The sequence below is a fragment of the Poecilia reticulata genome, linkage group LG11, assembly GCF_000633615.1.
Source record: "Poecilia reticulata strain Guanapo linkage group LG11, Guppy_female_1.0+MT, whole genome shotgun sequence".
Lineage (NCBI taxonomy): Eukaryota > Metazoa > Chordata > Actinopteri > Cyprinodontiformes > Poeciliidae > Poecilia > Poecilia reticulata.
Window position 1 is genome coordinate 16,809,465 of NC_024341.1, and position 15,606 is coordinate 16,825,070.

At 38.7% G+C, this 15,606-nt stretch overlaps 1 protein-coding gene across 2 annotated transcripts in view; it reads left to right on the top strand.

Annotated features, from left to right (window-relative positions):
- slc45a4a (solute carrier family 45 member 4a) overlaps positions 1-15,606 on the top strand; it is a 58,877-nt gene that overhangs the window by 39,529 nt on the left and 3,742 nt on the right. For both annotated transcript variants that reach the window (XM_008422143.2, XM_008422144.2), the window contains exons 4-15: positions 7,715-7,903; positions 10,452-10,631; positions 10,711-10,901; positions 11,202-11,379; positions 11,472-11,933; positions 12,569-12,840; positions 12,928-13,089; positions 13,766-13,865; positions 13,945-14,025; positions 14,103-14,233; positions 14,616-14,684; positions 15,223-15,377. In XM_008422143.2, the coding sequence (XP_008420365.1) occupies positions 7,715-7,903; positions 10,452-10,631; positions 10,711-10,901; positions 11,202-11,379; positions 11,472-11,933; positions 12,569-12,840; positions 12,928-13,089; positions 13,766-13,865; positions 13,945-14,025; positions 14,103-14,233; positions 14,616-14,684; positions 15,223-15,377 (2,170 nt within the window). The remainder of the gene's footprint in view (positions 1-7,714; positions 7,904-10,451; positions 10,632-10,710; positions 10,902-11,201; positions 11,380-11,471; positions 11,934-12,568; positions 12,841-12,927; positions 13,090-13,765; positions 13,866-13,944; positions 14,026-14,102; positions 14,234-14,615; positions 14,685-15,222; positions 15,378-15,606) is intronic.

Sequence of the window (15,606 nt, forward strand, 5' to 3'; positions counted from 1 at the left end):
TAACTATTGGACATACAAAAAATCTGAACTGAATAAAACTTTCTTTCTAGCACATGCTCATTAATGGCCTCATACATTGTGCTCCAGCCCTCCATTTCTATTTGAAATAGRCTAAACAAAAAAAGTGTGATTATATCACCAAGCTGAACACAGCAACTGCATTTAATCATATTTTCAATTTTTTCAGATATTTACTGGTGCTCTCATGGAAAATACAGTGGTGAAAATAGAAAATAATAATGTCCAATAAGACTATCAGGTGTGTGTGTGTGTGTGTGTGTGTGTGTGTGTGTGTGTGTGTGTGTGTGTGTGTGTGTGTTGGGGATGTTTACCACCAATTACTGAAAACTATTGAGACAAAAATAATTAAAAATTCTTATCGTGATGCATTTTTCACAATAAATGATGAACAATATGATAAATGTCCACCCCTAGGCTTTACTCACAGTGGCACATGTCCTGTACAAACATGAGCAGAAAGGCCACTCAGTGAGGAAGAAGCCATTCCTTCAAAAGATTMATAAAAAAGTAAGATTGCAATTTGCAAATGCACACAGACAGTGGCATGTGAGGTATCAGTAACATCTTGTCTTACATTGACTTCCTCCATTCAGTGTGCTAAACACATCTAATAAATAAGAAAAATTCCTTAAAGCTTATTTTAGGGAAAAGGCTACTTCTAATGCTAAGACTAATGCTAAGGCTAATGATAGCACTAATTAGCAGCTGCTAATTAGCACTTAGCTAAGGCTAATTCTAAGGTTAATGCTAATGCACTGCCTTGCTTCCTATGCATCGCTATCGTAAGTAACACTTCAAAAGAGCAGAGGAAGTCTTATATTTTTTGAACAATAACAATATTTCTTGTTAATCAGTTGCTTAGAGATGAACACGTTTTCTGGTAGCAAAGTGCCACAAAGTAAACATCTGACTTTTACGTTTGCAAAATTTACCAACTATATTTCTTGTGTCTAAACAGATGAACAGTATTTAAAAGGGTTTTGGGTTAATCCAGAAAACATTTAAATATATCCTCTTTTTTTTTACCACAGCTGTGCCAAATGTCAGTATACTAGCAGAAAAGAGGCACTGCTACAGCATTCAGACCCAAACCCATCCATTCTCACTTATCCATGACTAGGATGTGAGAAGGAAGCTTTGACCCAGTTACACTCTCCAGCTCATTTTGGGGGATCCCAGTTTTCCCACCTGAACCAACTCCTTTTGATAAGTAGAAGCAACGACTCCGCTTTGAGCTCCGCTCTGATGATGCAGCTTCCCTTCGCTAGCACAGGAAGCTCTGTTTGAACATTTTGTATCCAGGAGAAATGTTCTTAAAATAATCTGAACTATTCTTTTTTTAAAGGTCTAAAGCTAAACAGAGCTGAAAATCAAAACATTAGTTTAAAAGCTGTAAAATATCGACCTAAACCTTATCTTCATTTTACCTCAGCTTAACATACAATTTTTTGTATGCGAGTTTATTTCTACGCTGCAAAAGCACAAAATCTTACAAAGTATTTTTATTTTGTTCCTACACTTTAGATGAGATAAAACTCACTTAAAAGTAACATTTCTGCTAGATGTAGGAGCTTGTTTTAAAACAATCGTTCCTTGATGATGATTAAAAGATATTAGTACCTCTGCCAGATTATTTCACTTATACCCAGACCATTTTCCCTGTTATAAATGAAATAATGCGAGTGTGGAACTAGAACTTTTTCATCAAGCTACTTTTCCAAGTTGGTTTGTGTTATTTCAAGTGTGCTTGTATTTACGCTAGAGACCAAAAACATTTATACGATTTTGTGGTTTTGCAGTTTTCACAAATATACCAACAGTAGTTCTGATCATCATCATGATATTACTGCTTCTGTCACTGAATTTATTACAGCTTAATATCAAATAATGCAGTGATGATGCTAAACAATACGCAGTGAGATTTTGAATTATAAATGTCTAATTGTATTTACAATAAATATTAAGATGTTACCCGTCTCTAATTGGGCTTGGTTTTAATTTTAAGCACCAAGAAGATGGCTTCTCCCATTATTTCAGATGCTAACAATGCAACGTCAATATCAATATTTTATTGCCCTATTACTCCGTCTGTTCACATTGTGTTTATTAAAAAAAATACACCTGCTTCCTTTTTTTTTCTTGTCCTCTCCGCCTCTCATTCTCACTTTCCTCCTTCCTTCCTGCCCACTTTCTCCCATCACGAACTCTGACCCACTCTCCGTTTCACACCATTTCTCTGGCTCTTTTCGGCACGGCTGTCATTTTCCCTGAAGTTTTCTCACGCCAGCGCAGGATATGAAGGAATTGTTTTGTGTTTATGGGAGAATGGGCAGGAAGGGAAGAGGCGAAAGTAGGGAAGAAAACGAGGAGACAAAGGAAAGAAGGAGAGATTGTTGAATTTGAGTTTGATGGTTGGGATTTCTGCTCGGAGGAGGGAGAGTTTTCTGATTCAGACTAGCTTACATGCTTCCATCTTGATGCATAATTATAATTTGCTCACCGTTTAATTAAAATAACCATAAATACATATTTAGCTCCTTTACAAATAAAAGTCAAGCCTCTGATCTAATGAGTTTTCTTAGATGCTCACAGTAGAGATGATGACGATGATGAGCGCAAACAAACTCCCCATTTTTGTTTTGCTGTTTCTTCCTCCCAGTTTGCTTTTCTGATGAACCAATAACTTAGTTTCTTTCCTGGTCATTCTCTGAATCAAAATGTCCTGAAACTGACCGCATTAGCTCATGAACTCCAGTCCGTCTCTCCCCACAAACGCAGAATCAAAGACAGAAATGTCGAGATGTTTCACCCTTAATGTGTTGACCTGCAGAGATAATTGACAGCTGTCGTCAGTAATTAACAGGGACTCATTTGTTTTCAGCTGTAATCGTCCCCAGCCTTACATTTGGCTCTCTTGTGGTGTGTTTACGGATCAAAAAAATATTGTAGTTTTCAGTTTTCAACTGGCTTGTCAGGATTGATTTTGCTTAAATCAGAGGCTGATTTTTTTTTTTTTTTTTTTTTTTTTTTTTGCACCTCTAAATTTAATTTAAAAAAAATTTGGATGCTGTCTATGTTTTTTCAACTGAATTAGGGCTGTTTTTGCACCACTGAATCCAAAAATGACGTTCATTTTTCTCAATCAGGTCAAGTTTTTATTCTGATTTGATTCAGAGAAATCCAATTTTCTGACTAAATTGATTACATTTTTGTGAGATTATCAGTTTGTTTCTGTTAATATTTCTCATCCAAAAAAGATTTTAGGAGGGAAAAAGATGTTTTCTAACTGTATTAATTAAATGATACAAACTTGGATTTCTGTAAATTAAGTAATAAACTCTGATAAGGGCTTAAATTGAACATTACGTCTTCATTGTGCAAAATTAAGGGCATGAACTTCCATTTCTTTGACCGCCTCATCTGCTCAGCAGCAGAGTTATCTCTCATCAGAGTCTAACAACAATCAGCCATCATGTCTGCATCCCAAACTAGTGTAGTTCGTTTGGGATGCAAACTCAATCAATTGGGATGCAAACTCAATCAACTTCAACGAGTTTCCAAGGACAACTTTCTGAACTAAGTTTAGTTCAGAAAGTTGTCCTGATTGAACAAAACCAATGTGATTTCTGGGTGCAGCACATCAAAATAACCCTAAAACCCTAGACAAATTTTTTGGCTGCTGACCAGTGTTTTATATTTATACACAGATTAAACTGAGTTGTGACCTGCAGGTCACAAATGAAGCAGAAAGTTTGATCAAGTGAACATTATCAGCATCTTCTGAGAATATTGGAAAAAAGAAAATAAAAAATTGTGGTGGTGTTTGTTCCAGTTAATTTTGAATGAACTTAATTCAGAACATGAGACGATGCTCAACAGTAAACGCACAAAGCGTGTGTAAGATGTGTGGGTGCCTCGGGCTACTGCGACGTCTGCGCACGTGTTCAACAATATGACCAACTGTTATCAATGTGTGTGTGTGTGTGTTTTCATCCTTCTGTTTTATGCATGCAAAATAACTTGCATGAGCCAAGTTGTTAATTCTACGTCGTTTGTATACAAGTAAATTAAATTGATACTCTAATCTGTACTCCTACTAAAAGAAACGACACTCTTTCTACAATTTGAAAACAAATGGAGGTTGTTACAGTTTTTATTTCGTCTTCTGTAGTGTTGGATAGACGTGAAGAAAAACACATACAACCTGTGCAGATGCTGATGAATGGTCACTTTGTACTCCAACAGCTGCACATTGAACACCATTATTTTTGCTGTGTTCATGGAGGAAATGTGCATAATAAAAAAAGGGCTTGATGATAGATGAGGCAGTTGTTATTTTTCTCACAATCAGTGAATCATATAAATTGTTTCATTCAGACTCTCCATTCTTCCGACTCCGTCTTTCGCATTTCCTCCTCTTCTCACCTTCATCCTGACTCTCTCCACCCTCCCTTTTCTGCACCGTTTGATGTCAGTCCTTTCTCACACTCCTTCTCTCCGTTTCCTCCTGGACCTCAGCTTTTTTTCCCCTTTTTTTTTTGTAGCACTTGTTTCTTTTTCTAAAATACTTCCTGCATTTTGATACTCTCACTATTGTTCCTCGTGCACATGTGTGTTTGCACATACAGTACCAGAACTGTGTGGGAACTGAGTTTTCAAATTGTTGGGAACAGAGACATGTCTTTATTTACTACATTTTGTCTGTGTTTTTTTTTTTTTTTGTATTGTGTGGGAACTGTTTACTAGAAACTGTTTTCCTGTTTTGATGTTGACAAACCGATTCTTATCTGTTGTTTTGTCCCATACTTTTATGGGACCGCTGATTTTGTTGATGTGTGTGTGTATATTTTTAAGTTAAATACAGAAACAAACCTGGAGATAAAAAGTCTAAAAAAGCCCCTCGACAGGAAACACTTTGTAAATGGCGCGGCCTTATTAGGTGATGGAGACTCTGTGGTGACAGAGTTCCCAGGACTGTGTCACTACAAGCGACAGAGGTTGAGTCCAGTTTGCAAAGGCAGAGGTCAACATTTGTAAAGGACAATGGGAACATGACCTGTGTTATCTTAAATTGGGGCAAATGTCTGTCTACTGCATGATTCTGGCTGTTTGTGCAGGACTGTAAATGCAAAACTGTTTTATTTTATGTGCATCTTAATGCTTAGGATTACTAGCTTTTTAAATGTGACACCGTGGCTTTAATAAGCTACCGTTAGATGATTTATCTCAGAAAGTGGAAGGCCTTCAGGGTTGCAGCTCCTCCTTCTGGTAGTTTAAGAAAATGGCAGCTAAAAACTATCTTTAATCTAGATCACATGTTAAACTCGAGGCCTGTGGGCCAAATTCGGCCCGCCACAGCTTTTTATGCGGCCCTATAGATTTTAGACTAAGCACTAAATTTGCTTAAATATTATGTTGTCACTCAAATCAGTGCAGTTTTTATCTGTTTACTGACAAATTAAATCAATCAGTCCCTCCAGTTTCTTGATAATTATCATGGAAATTCACACAAAATCAGCAAATTGCACTATAATAATTGGAAGTTTGTTGCAGATTTTTCTCAAATTTTAAAAACTTTCTTACTTGTACTAAACAGCTGCTTCAGCTGTAATAGATGTCAGATTATAGTCCATGCTCTATACAGCGAGTAATAAAAAGTCGCATTTACCGACATAAGTATGCATAAATATCGCAAATATTTCCAAACACTTTGATTTTTATTGCAAAAAATTGAATATAAAAGAATCGCAAAATCCTGGAGGATCTGAAAAGATGTTCAATAATATTTAGTTTTAAGAATTCATTGATATTTTACCAGTTCGTGATCAGGTTTCATCAATGCATTCTGGTGCAACCGGCCCTTTAAGAGCATTCATGTTCTTGATTTGGCCCAAAACGAAAACTAGTTTGACACCGTTTTTGTGTCAAGAGGAACAAGGTAAAACTAGCACAGCTGGGTCTAAACCTAAACTTGCTCTCCCCGATACGTATAAGATCGCATTAGCACTGCGACACAGCAAGCTGCCACAAGAAGCTAGAACAGGAGAAGTATAAAACCCTCGCAAATTTTCTAAATGTAGCCCAAAGCAAAAAGGAAGCTCTATTGACAAACCTAATTTCCCATTTCAGATACATAAAAGTTCCAACAAAAATGTATTAACACACAAACTAAACCAAATTATAATAAATGAGTTTGTTTAACTTGCAGATCTCTTCTTTTTAAATAACATCGCTCGTCCTTGTCTTCCAAAATAACTCCTTCAATCATCACCACTGATAGATGAGGGTTTAGGAAGTAACAGGAGTTTTTTTTGTTACTGCTATTATTCAGAGGTATTGACAGCATGTTTGTCTTTCCATACGTTTGAAAGCCTAACCTTGATGCTGGGAAGTTGGAGCATATTAATAATTTAAGAGCTGATGACAAATAAGGTCAGATTTAATAAACTCTCCTTTTCCTTTGGGAATTTTACACAGTCCAACATTCATCTTATTAAAGCTTCTCCAGACTTTGTGAACGTCTCCTAAAGTTGATCTTTGCAATTTGGTTGTTTTTCACCTGAACATGGCATCATCATGTGCAGCATGTTCTTATAAAAACTTTTAAAAAGTTAACAACAATCTGACTCACAGTCTGAATGAGCTTTAACTAAGCTTTTAGTTAAAGTGGTACTGAGAATAAGTGACAAAAAAAAATAAAGTTTTCTGGACATTTTCTAAACAAAAATGTCCAGAAAACTTTAAAGAATTATTGATCAATACCATTTTCAGACTTTCAGCAAATCGCTCATTGGAAATCCCATTGATGTTGGTAAAACATTGCGTTTTTATTTAATATTTTATGGGCATTCAGCTAAAGGAAATGGAACAAAAAGCAAGCAAAGTCAAAATGCACAAAATGTTAAAGTATAAAGAATCAAGTAACAATTCAATGCCTTTCTTTCAAAGGCTACATTTGTAATGGTTGAGAAAAACAACAAAAACATTTTTCAGATGCATTTTTAATGATGGAGTTTAAAAGCTTTACTGGGACTTGTTGATTCATTCGCCCTCATTGTGATAATTCAGTCTGGAATGAATCCTCTGCCTTTGCCTCATCTGAAAATGTTACTAAGGTTAACAAAACGGAAACAAATATGTTGCTATTCGTGTCACTAAAAATTGTAGCCAATCAGGTGCATCTTGATAAGCAGATTAATCATACGGTGTCATGCGTGTTTTTTTTACTTTTCTTTACTTTGATAGTCATGTCATACATCTGTGGTTTAAAAAAACAAAAAACGACTGCTTTCAGATGGAAATGTTTTTTGCATTTCAAAGGAAATTTAAAATCCCAGAGTTGGGATGCAGAGCAGTAAAGTTGACACTGAGTTCATAGTCATGTCTTGTAGATGGAGATAGATAGAACAGAAATAAACTCTTGAAATATGTCAAACTCTTTAAGTGTTATTCCTAAACTGAGTTACTGAGTAACTGAGTTGCCTGCTGTGAATGTTTCCATATAACATCCAATGAATAAGCACTTTCATCTTGTCACATCTAGTGTTAAATTGTTACATTTATTTGGTTTCTTTGTATTTTTTGGTTTTAAAATGTAAATCTCAACACCTATTTCGTACAAAAAGCGCCTTCTGCCCCCTGCTGGTCAAAGCAGGAAAACAAAACCAACCGTTGTCTGCTTGTTCGTCTGCAGGTCTTCCGGAGCAGTACTACAGTCTGACCTGGTTCCTCAGCCCCGTTCTGGGCCTCATGTTCACGCCGCTGATCGGCTCGGCCAGCGACCGCTGCACTCTGCGCTGGGGCCGGAGGAGGCCGTTCATCCTGGCCCTCTGCATAGGAGCCCTGATTGGAGTGGCGCTGTTTCTGAACGGGTCGTTGATAGGTGAGCACACCGTTGTTGTAAAACGGAGGAATTCACTTAAAATATATTTTTCTCTCTGAAAGGATACAAAAAAAAGAAAAAAAAGTGTTTTAAAGTTAAATGAGCAGTTGATTTTGATATTAATGTTTTCATTTTTGGAGATAATTTACTATTTGTCATTTGTGCCCTAGAAAGTCAGCAGTCTTGTTTTTGGAAACTTTTGTTCTTTTTTCAAATGCTTTATAGTATAAAAAAAATGAATTAAAAATATTTTTAAAAATGTAACCAGCTGATTTTATTACAGTTTGTTTTTTTTTTTTTTGCATGTTTTTGTTCTGAATTGGTTCTTTAATTTAGTTTGATCAAAAATCAGAGAAATGGGTAAAATTCTAAACATATAATAATAGTAATTAACAATTGTTATTATTAGACTGGCATTTTTAAACTTACTTTTTGCACATTTTATTATAATACGATTTATCAGCAATGGTTGTGAAGCATTCATTAGATATTCTAATAATCAATAGAAGAAAGTTTAATGTTTTCCACAGTCCTAAAATTAAGTTTTATTGCCCAAATCAAGGGTACTCTTTGTGGTGACTGAAGTAAAAAGTTAATTAATTAAATAGTAACTTTATCCAAATAGCAGCAAATAATTATTTATTGTATCTTTTTATAAGCAGAAATGGCAACAACATTTACAATTATTAAATCTGATATTTTCAGAAGGGTACCAACATTTCCAAACTCTTCAAGTTGCTCCCTTTTGCCTTCCTGTTATCTATTGAAAGTCTTGTTCTCACTTACAGTTTAAATGAACCTCAAACATGTCTCAGTTTCCCATAGAAATTTGTTTTCTCTTAGAAACCTTTTTATCCTTTTGTCCTTCACCTTATTGGTGCAGAAACTTTAAGTCTGTGTGTCCAAACATTTATTTACGTTTCCACCCAGTAGGATCTATTTAGACCTACTGCGAAACGAAACTGCGTCTGATTGTGAAAGACCCGTAACGGCAGAGTTGGCATGGGAAAAACCAGTAACCCTGTGTGAGAAATGACCGAAAGAGAGCGAATGCGTGTGTGTGTGCGTGTGTGCGTGAGTGTGCATGTGTGTGGGTGTGTGTGTATGTGGTTGTAAATAAATATAAATGTGTGACAAACAGCGGGTGACGTGGGAAAACCCGTAGTAACCTGTCCAGGATTGTGGTCGTGTGAGTGTGTGTGTTGACATGGGAACACCGGAGCCAGTGGTTCACAGGGAAATGGTTCCTGTTTGCTTCCTTCTCCCCACCAATCCCGGGTCACTTCCTGTTTGGGTGCCTGGCTAATGAGCACCGTGGCTCCATTGTCTCACCCAGACACACACATAGAAGCACACTCTGCTGCTCCATCTACAAACACTTTCATTTCCTCGACCCGAACGGATCCCAGTTTGAAAAGTCATGCTGCGTCACGCCGCCTCTCGTATCTTGCACTCACATCCTTACAGTACAGACTTCCGACTCTGCACTGTTCACACATATTCATGCAACTACTTCTCCCTCGGGCCCCCTGAACTCGTTGCTGCGAGTATTTTGAGAGAAAAACGGACAAGGTCACCCACAACATGCAAAGCAGGATGGGAAATGTGACCCGTTTCTGCAGTAGTGTAGGTCATGCAGCTGTTAAGCCACAAATAAGTTATTGATCACGTATGTGCAGCTGTGATTATTACCTGGTTTATGTCCACAGAAGCTCAAATGTCAGGGAATGCAGTAGCTGTTTTTGTGGTTTTTCAATAAGTTACTCATTAATTTATTGAATAATATTTATCTTGTATGTTTATATTATATATTTTATATATAATTTCCCTTTGGCATTAAAAATTTAAATGCAGAAAAAATTATTCTCCACAGGAACAAAGTAATTAAACTACATATTGAAATTATGTAGAGATGTCAACATTTAATTAAGTTGTCATTAAATCATTTCCACACGCAATTGTGCATTTATTTACTTTCCTTTTTCAAAATTCTTCCAAAATGTTTTTGATTTTCTTGAGGCATAAAAAAATGTGGGGAAAAAAATTTGTGAAGGTTTTTTATAGGTGATCAGTTGTGATTTTCTCCAAGGTTCTTATTTGCAAAATACATCAGTAGTTTTTGTGTTTAGGAGTTACTTGTTGTCACAATATACATTTTTTTTAACCTACAAGAGTCATCTATAGTAGAAGGAGGGACTGGATATTCCTGAGTTGCTTTTTCGCCATATTGGATTTAAGAAAGATTTTCTTGCACTTGCATTGGATGGCCACTAGTTGGCAGTGCTTTGTATGATGCTTTAGTGTCCACTTCAGTGGTCTTTGTGCATTATAACATAAAGAGTCACAAGAAAATGGCTTTTAGGCAGCCGTCCACTACAGTGACCCCTACGCATGAAAGAGTTAGATTTATTGACATTTAGTTGTGAGCAAAAAGATTTTTGTTCTTGGGTCACTTGGCTGCTAATGTCGACAACATGTCATTGTTCTTTCTTTACTGATGTGTGTTTCTAATCACCATTTCACCGTTTTCCTTCTTTTGCCCCGTCAGGTCTGTCGCTTGGCGACAAGGAGGGCAGGCAGCCAATAGGCATCGTTCTCACTGTGCTGGGCGTCGTAGTGCTGGACTTCTGTGCAGACGCCACAGAGGGACCAATCAGGGCGTACCTCCTGGATGTCGCGGATACGGAGGAGCAAGACATGGCGCTCAACATCCACGCCGCTTCTGCTGGTAAGATCCAATCCTGTCATTTCAGATGTTGCATGTAAACAAACCTGATGCTTATCTTGTAACACCTTCGTGTTTCCAGGCCTCGGCGGTGCAGTCGGCTACGCTCTTGGGGGTTTGGACTGGACACACACATTTCTCGGAGCGATCTTCAAGTCCCAGGAGCAGATCTTGTTCGTTTTCACTGCCATCTTGTTCACCATCTCAGTGATTCTCCATCTCTTAAGCATTGAAGAACAGCAATATTCGCCACAAAGCGACCGGCTCGATCAGGTACAGAACTGAGTCGAGTCAGTTTCCTTATAGTTCGCTTCCATGGAAACAGATATCTGGCAGTCTTTAAAAAGGTTTGGATCTCTAGGCTCTTCTGTCCATTCACTCCAGTTCTTTCTATTTATTAAAGTTAGAGTTTACTTTCCTTGTTTTTGTTAATGACACAGTGCGCAATAATTTGTGAAAAGACAAAGTAAAAAATATCAACTACCTGTTTCCTTTGGAGGAAAACGTAAAGAAATGAGAAAATAAAAAATAAAAAAACTCTGTGCCGTATATTTAAAGTTGATCTCATTTCAGGAGAGTCCCAACTCCAACCACCTGCAGCCGTCAGCCAATGGCAGGCCTGGACTTCCTGCTCCCAAGCTGGAAATGATTGGTGAGGATGATACGATAGAAACCTACGACTTCTACGATTATGGCGACGATCAGTCAGAGCAAGGAGACATGGACTTCCTGGAAGTAGAGCTAGTCAGAAGTAAGTTCAAACCAGAAGATACGGCTCCCCTTATTGGCACATCGTCTAAAAATCCTCTTTTTTCTCACACTTCCTTCTTGTCTTTCTTCCAGGTAAAAGCGACAGTGTTCTCGCCATGGCGGATGCCACCCTCGACCATCTGGACCACGACGCTCTGTTCCTGTGCCACCTGGAGCCGTCCATCTTTGCCGAGCGCCTCTCTCCTTACCACGGGACCCCCCCGAGGATCCCGTCCTTCTTCAGCCCCGACCACAGCAGCTCCCGTCCGCGGCTCGCCAGCATCAGGCGCAGCAGCAGTGCGGGCAGCGAAGACTTGCTTCGCCCCCACCACTCCAGTCAACACACACACACTCCGGCGCCAAGGATCTCCCGCCTGTCGGCTTTTCTGCAGGAGATGGAGAACGACGACGGGCAGGAGGCCCTGCTGAACAACCAGCTGAACGAGCAGCGGACTCTGAACGGGCGACTGTTGGCCAGCGTGACGAACGCAGACACGGGGAGCTCAGACAGGCTGAGCTCTAAAGGACAAGCACACCGCGCCGGGATGGTTAAAGGTCAGAACCTCCACAAGGCAGCGCCTGGCAGAAGCATTCACACCAGTCATAGGGGACGTATTATGCAAAATTCACATTTTGCACGTTTTCGTACTTCCAATTTGGTCTCTTCTGTTTCTAAAACATCTCAAGCGCTAAAAAAAAAAAAAAAACACCCAGTCATTTTTTGGCAACAAATACATTTTTTTCTGTAACTGGAAAACAAGTCATTTCTAATACCTACCAAATGTAGCATCACATATTAGCATGAAGCCCTAAAACTGCTCAAGATAGACAGAACAGAGCAGGCTGAAATCTCATTTTCTAAGAATTAATTTGTGCAAAAAATGTAGCGAACATGATTTGCTTTGCCCATAGACATATCCTAGAGTGTTCAAGGAAGCATAATGGGTCTTTCTTTTCACATTTTATCAGATTACAACCACAAGCTGTAGTGTATTTCACAGGGATTTGATGTGATAACAACATAATGAATAGCTAGAAAGTGTTAGGAAAATAACATGGCTTTTAAACTGTTTTACACAAATAATTGACTGAATATGTTGTGTGCCTTTGTATTTAGTATGACATTCCATACGATGTTTCTTATTTTTAGAGGCTAGATTTGATCTCAATAAAACTGCTTCTTTGTCCAGCCGCCAGCACTGGAGCTCCCATGCGTCAGCCGCGCCGCCATCACACCTTCTACCGCCAGCCGTCCTGCACCTTCTCATACTACGGCCGCGTGGGGAGCCACCGTTACCGCTACCGCCGAGCCAACGCCGCCCTCCTCATCAAGCCGTCTCGCAGCATGAATGACCTGTACGAAGTGGAGGCCCGACACCGGAGGCGGAACAGGAGGCGCAGCAGACACCGCAGCGGGAACACCAACTCCTCCAGCGGCGACACGGAGAGCGAGGAAGGCGAGGTGAGGACGTTGAGTTGTAATTGGGCCGTAATTTGTCCAGATGGTGATTCGCTCCTCTTACTGGAGATGTTTCGTGCGTTTGCTCAGGTTGAGACCACCGTACGTCTGCTGTGGCTCTCCATGCTGAAGATGCCTCCAGAGCTGCTGCGACTCTGCGTCTGTCACCTGCTCACCTGGTTCTCCATCATTGCTCAGGCGGTGTTCTTCACAGACTTCATGGGACAAGTCATCTACGAAGGAAACCCTACTGTACGGAACTAGCATAACAAACACTGGGGTTTGATGGAGTAGATGTTCATAGAAAGCATCTTGCCTGAAGTCGACAGCAGTCAGAATAACCTCAGATTCGAGAAGAATTTGTGTACATAAGAAAGAGTTTATTATTTTGTAATCAAATTCAAGATCCAACAGGTTGCCCGTATTTAATGCAGCTTAATATAGTTCAGATATTACATCCATTTTGAAAAGAATCCAATAAAAGCAAGGAAATGCTAAAAAAGGAAGAAAATATTTTGTGCTTATATACCCAGCAGGGTAAACAAACTGATAGAAAAAAGTGTAGGCAAAGTCAAAGTGTCTTTATTCTCCCGGGGAGATACTGAGGATAAACTGAGCGGACATACTGCACCACACTACACAAAAGTAATATTAGCAATAACCATAAAAAATAAGTGAATATGCATGTAGACTTGAAAATATAAAATGTAAAACAGGTTAAACAGAAAGCTCCTAATATAAAATCATTGTAATGTCTGTTTTTTTTTTCATGTTTACTACTGATCGCAAGACTACAAAGTTTCATTTAAATGGAGGCAAACAAATGTTACCAAACTATTACTTCCATTTAGTTAATGAAAAGCCATGACACCATGTTTAATTTCACTGTGAAATCACTTAACTCCCCGTTTCTCCTTTTTCTTCTCAGGCTCCTGCCAACTCAACCTCATTAGAAAATTACCACAAAGGGGTTCAGATGGGATGCTGGGGGCTGGTCATTTACGCCATGACTTCTGCTATATGCTCAGGTAGCTGCACGCATGTTTTTGAAGTATTCAACATATGTTTTCACTCGACATGGCTGAGCCTGCTCGTGTTTCTTCCCAGCTGTTCTTCAGAAGTATCTGGACAACTTTGACCTGAGCATCAAGGTCATCTACATCATGGGGACGCTTGGATTCTCGATAGGTAAGAGGAACTGAGGCTGACGAGCAGAATGAGGTAGAATCAGCTCAAAGTAAACGTTTTCTGTCCTCGTTCAACAGGAACTGCTATAATGGCAATCTTCCCTAATGTGTATGTTGCCATGGTGATGATCAGCACCATGGGCCTCATCTGTATGAGTATCTCCTACTGCCCCTACGCGCTGCTGGGACAATATCACGAAATGAAAGAGGTGTGGAGTTTTTAACGATAAAAATTTTTTTCTTCAAAATGTTCAGCTTTATTTGGTTCAAAAGCTTTCATTTGTTCATGAAGAATATAAAATCTTACTTTCTTGTCTTCTGTTTGAAGCATACATGCATATTTTCTCTAGTAAGGTGGTTGTTTATCACTTTAAGATGTCAAATTAGCTGGAATCTCGTTTTGGATATTTTTAATATACTCTGATTTAACAGACATTTTTAATTCATTTAGAATCACATTAACATTATTATCTTTTAAAAAATGTAAAGCATTTTTGCCTGTTTAGCTGAATAGTTTTGCTCGAGAGGCAGTTGTGCATTTAACTCAGCTGCTACTCGGAGATAATGACCGACTTTCTTTCCTCCCTGCAGTACGTCCAGCACAGTCCTGGTAACTCCCGCCGAGGGTTTGGGATCGACTGCGCCATCTTGTCCTGCCAGGTGGGTGTTCCTAATTACTTTATTCTCCATTAAACACTGTAGTTAAGTTCTTCCAAAGTGAAAACAAAACCTTACTTTGAAAAATACAGATTAATTCAGACTAAACAACCAAACAACCTTGTTTCTGCAGTTGGTGCCAAATTTTACAAAGCCATGTTGCCTTTAAAAGATGATGGAATAATTAAAAAGATTTTTTTACAAATGAACTAAAACGACCTCTGTACTATTTGCCCACGGAGACAGTAAGTTATTGACGACCAATAAAACTTTCTATACCCGTTGATCCATCTAAAAAAAGAGCAAAATACACATTTAAAAATACTCTAGATACTTTTATTTATGTGCACCAAGAATTGTTGCACCCTTGTTTTTTGTTTAAGTATATTTTTCTTTCCATTTTCAATAAATACACTCTAATTGAGATAGGATTTTTCTACGTTTTTGAGTGTGAGTTATGCTGCAGTCATGCAGAATGCTGTAAATGACACGTCAAAATGAATTGCAGTATAATGTTAAAATCCTGATGTGATTTCTGCAGGCTTACATCAGTCAGATCCTGGTGGCCTCTGCTCTGGGCGCCGTAGTGGAAGCTGTGGACAGTGTGATCGTCATTCCCATGGTGGCCTCCGGGGGCTCTCTTCTTGGGTTCTTCACCGCCTGCTTCTTGGTCATTTACCCAACACCAAACAATGGGTGAGAAAAACATTTTTCCCTCTTAGGTCAGGTGACAACGTCCACTTGGAGAGCGGTGCTTTAAACTAAATTAATAAATTAGGCGAGATTTTGTTTTTATTTGCAAAATGAACAACAAGGACCTCGTTAGAGTTTGCCCATTCATTAAAAAGTGACCTGCATCCCATTCTTTTTGATGATGGACAAGAAATTTATCCTCAACATAAAATTAGAAAACAATCTGCAACCT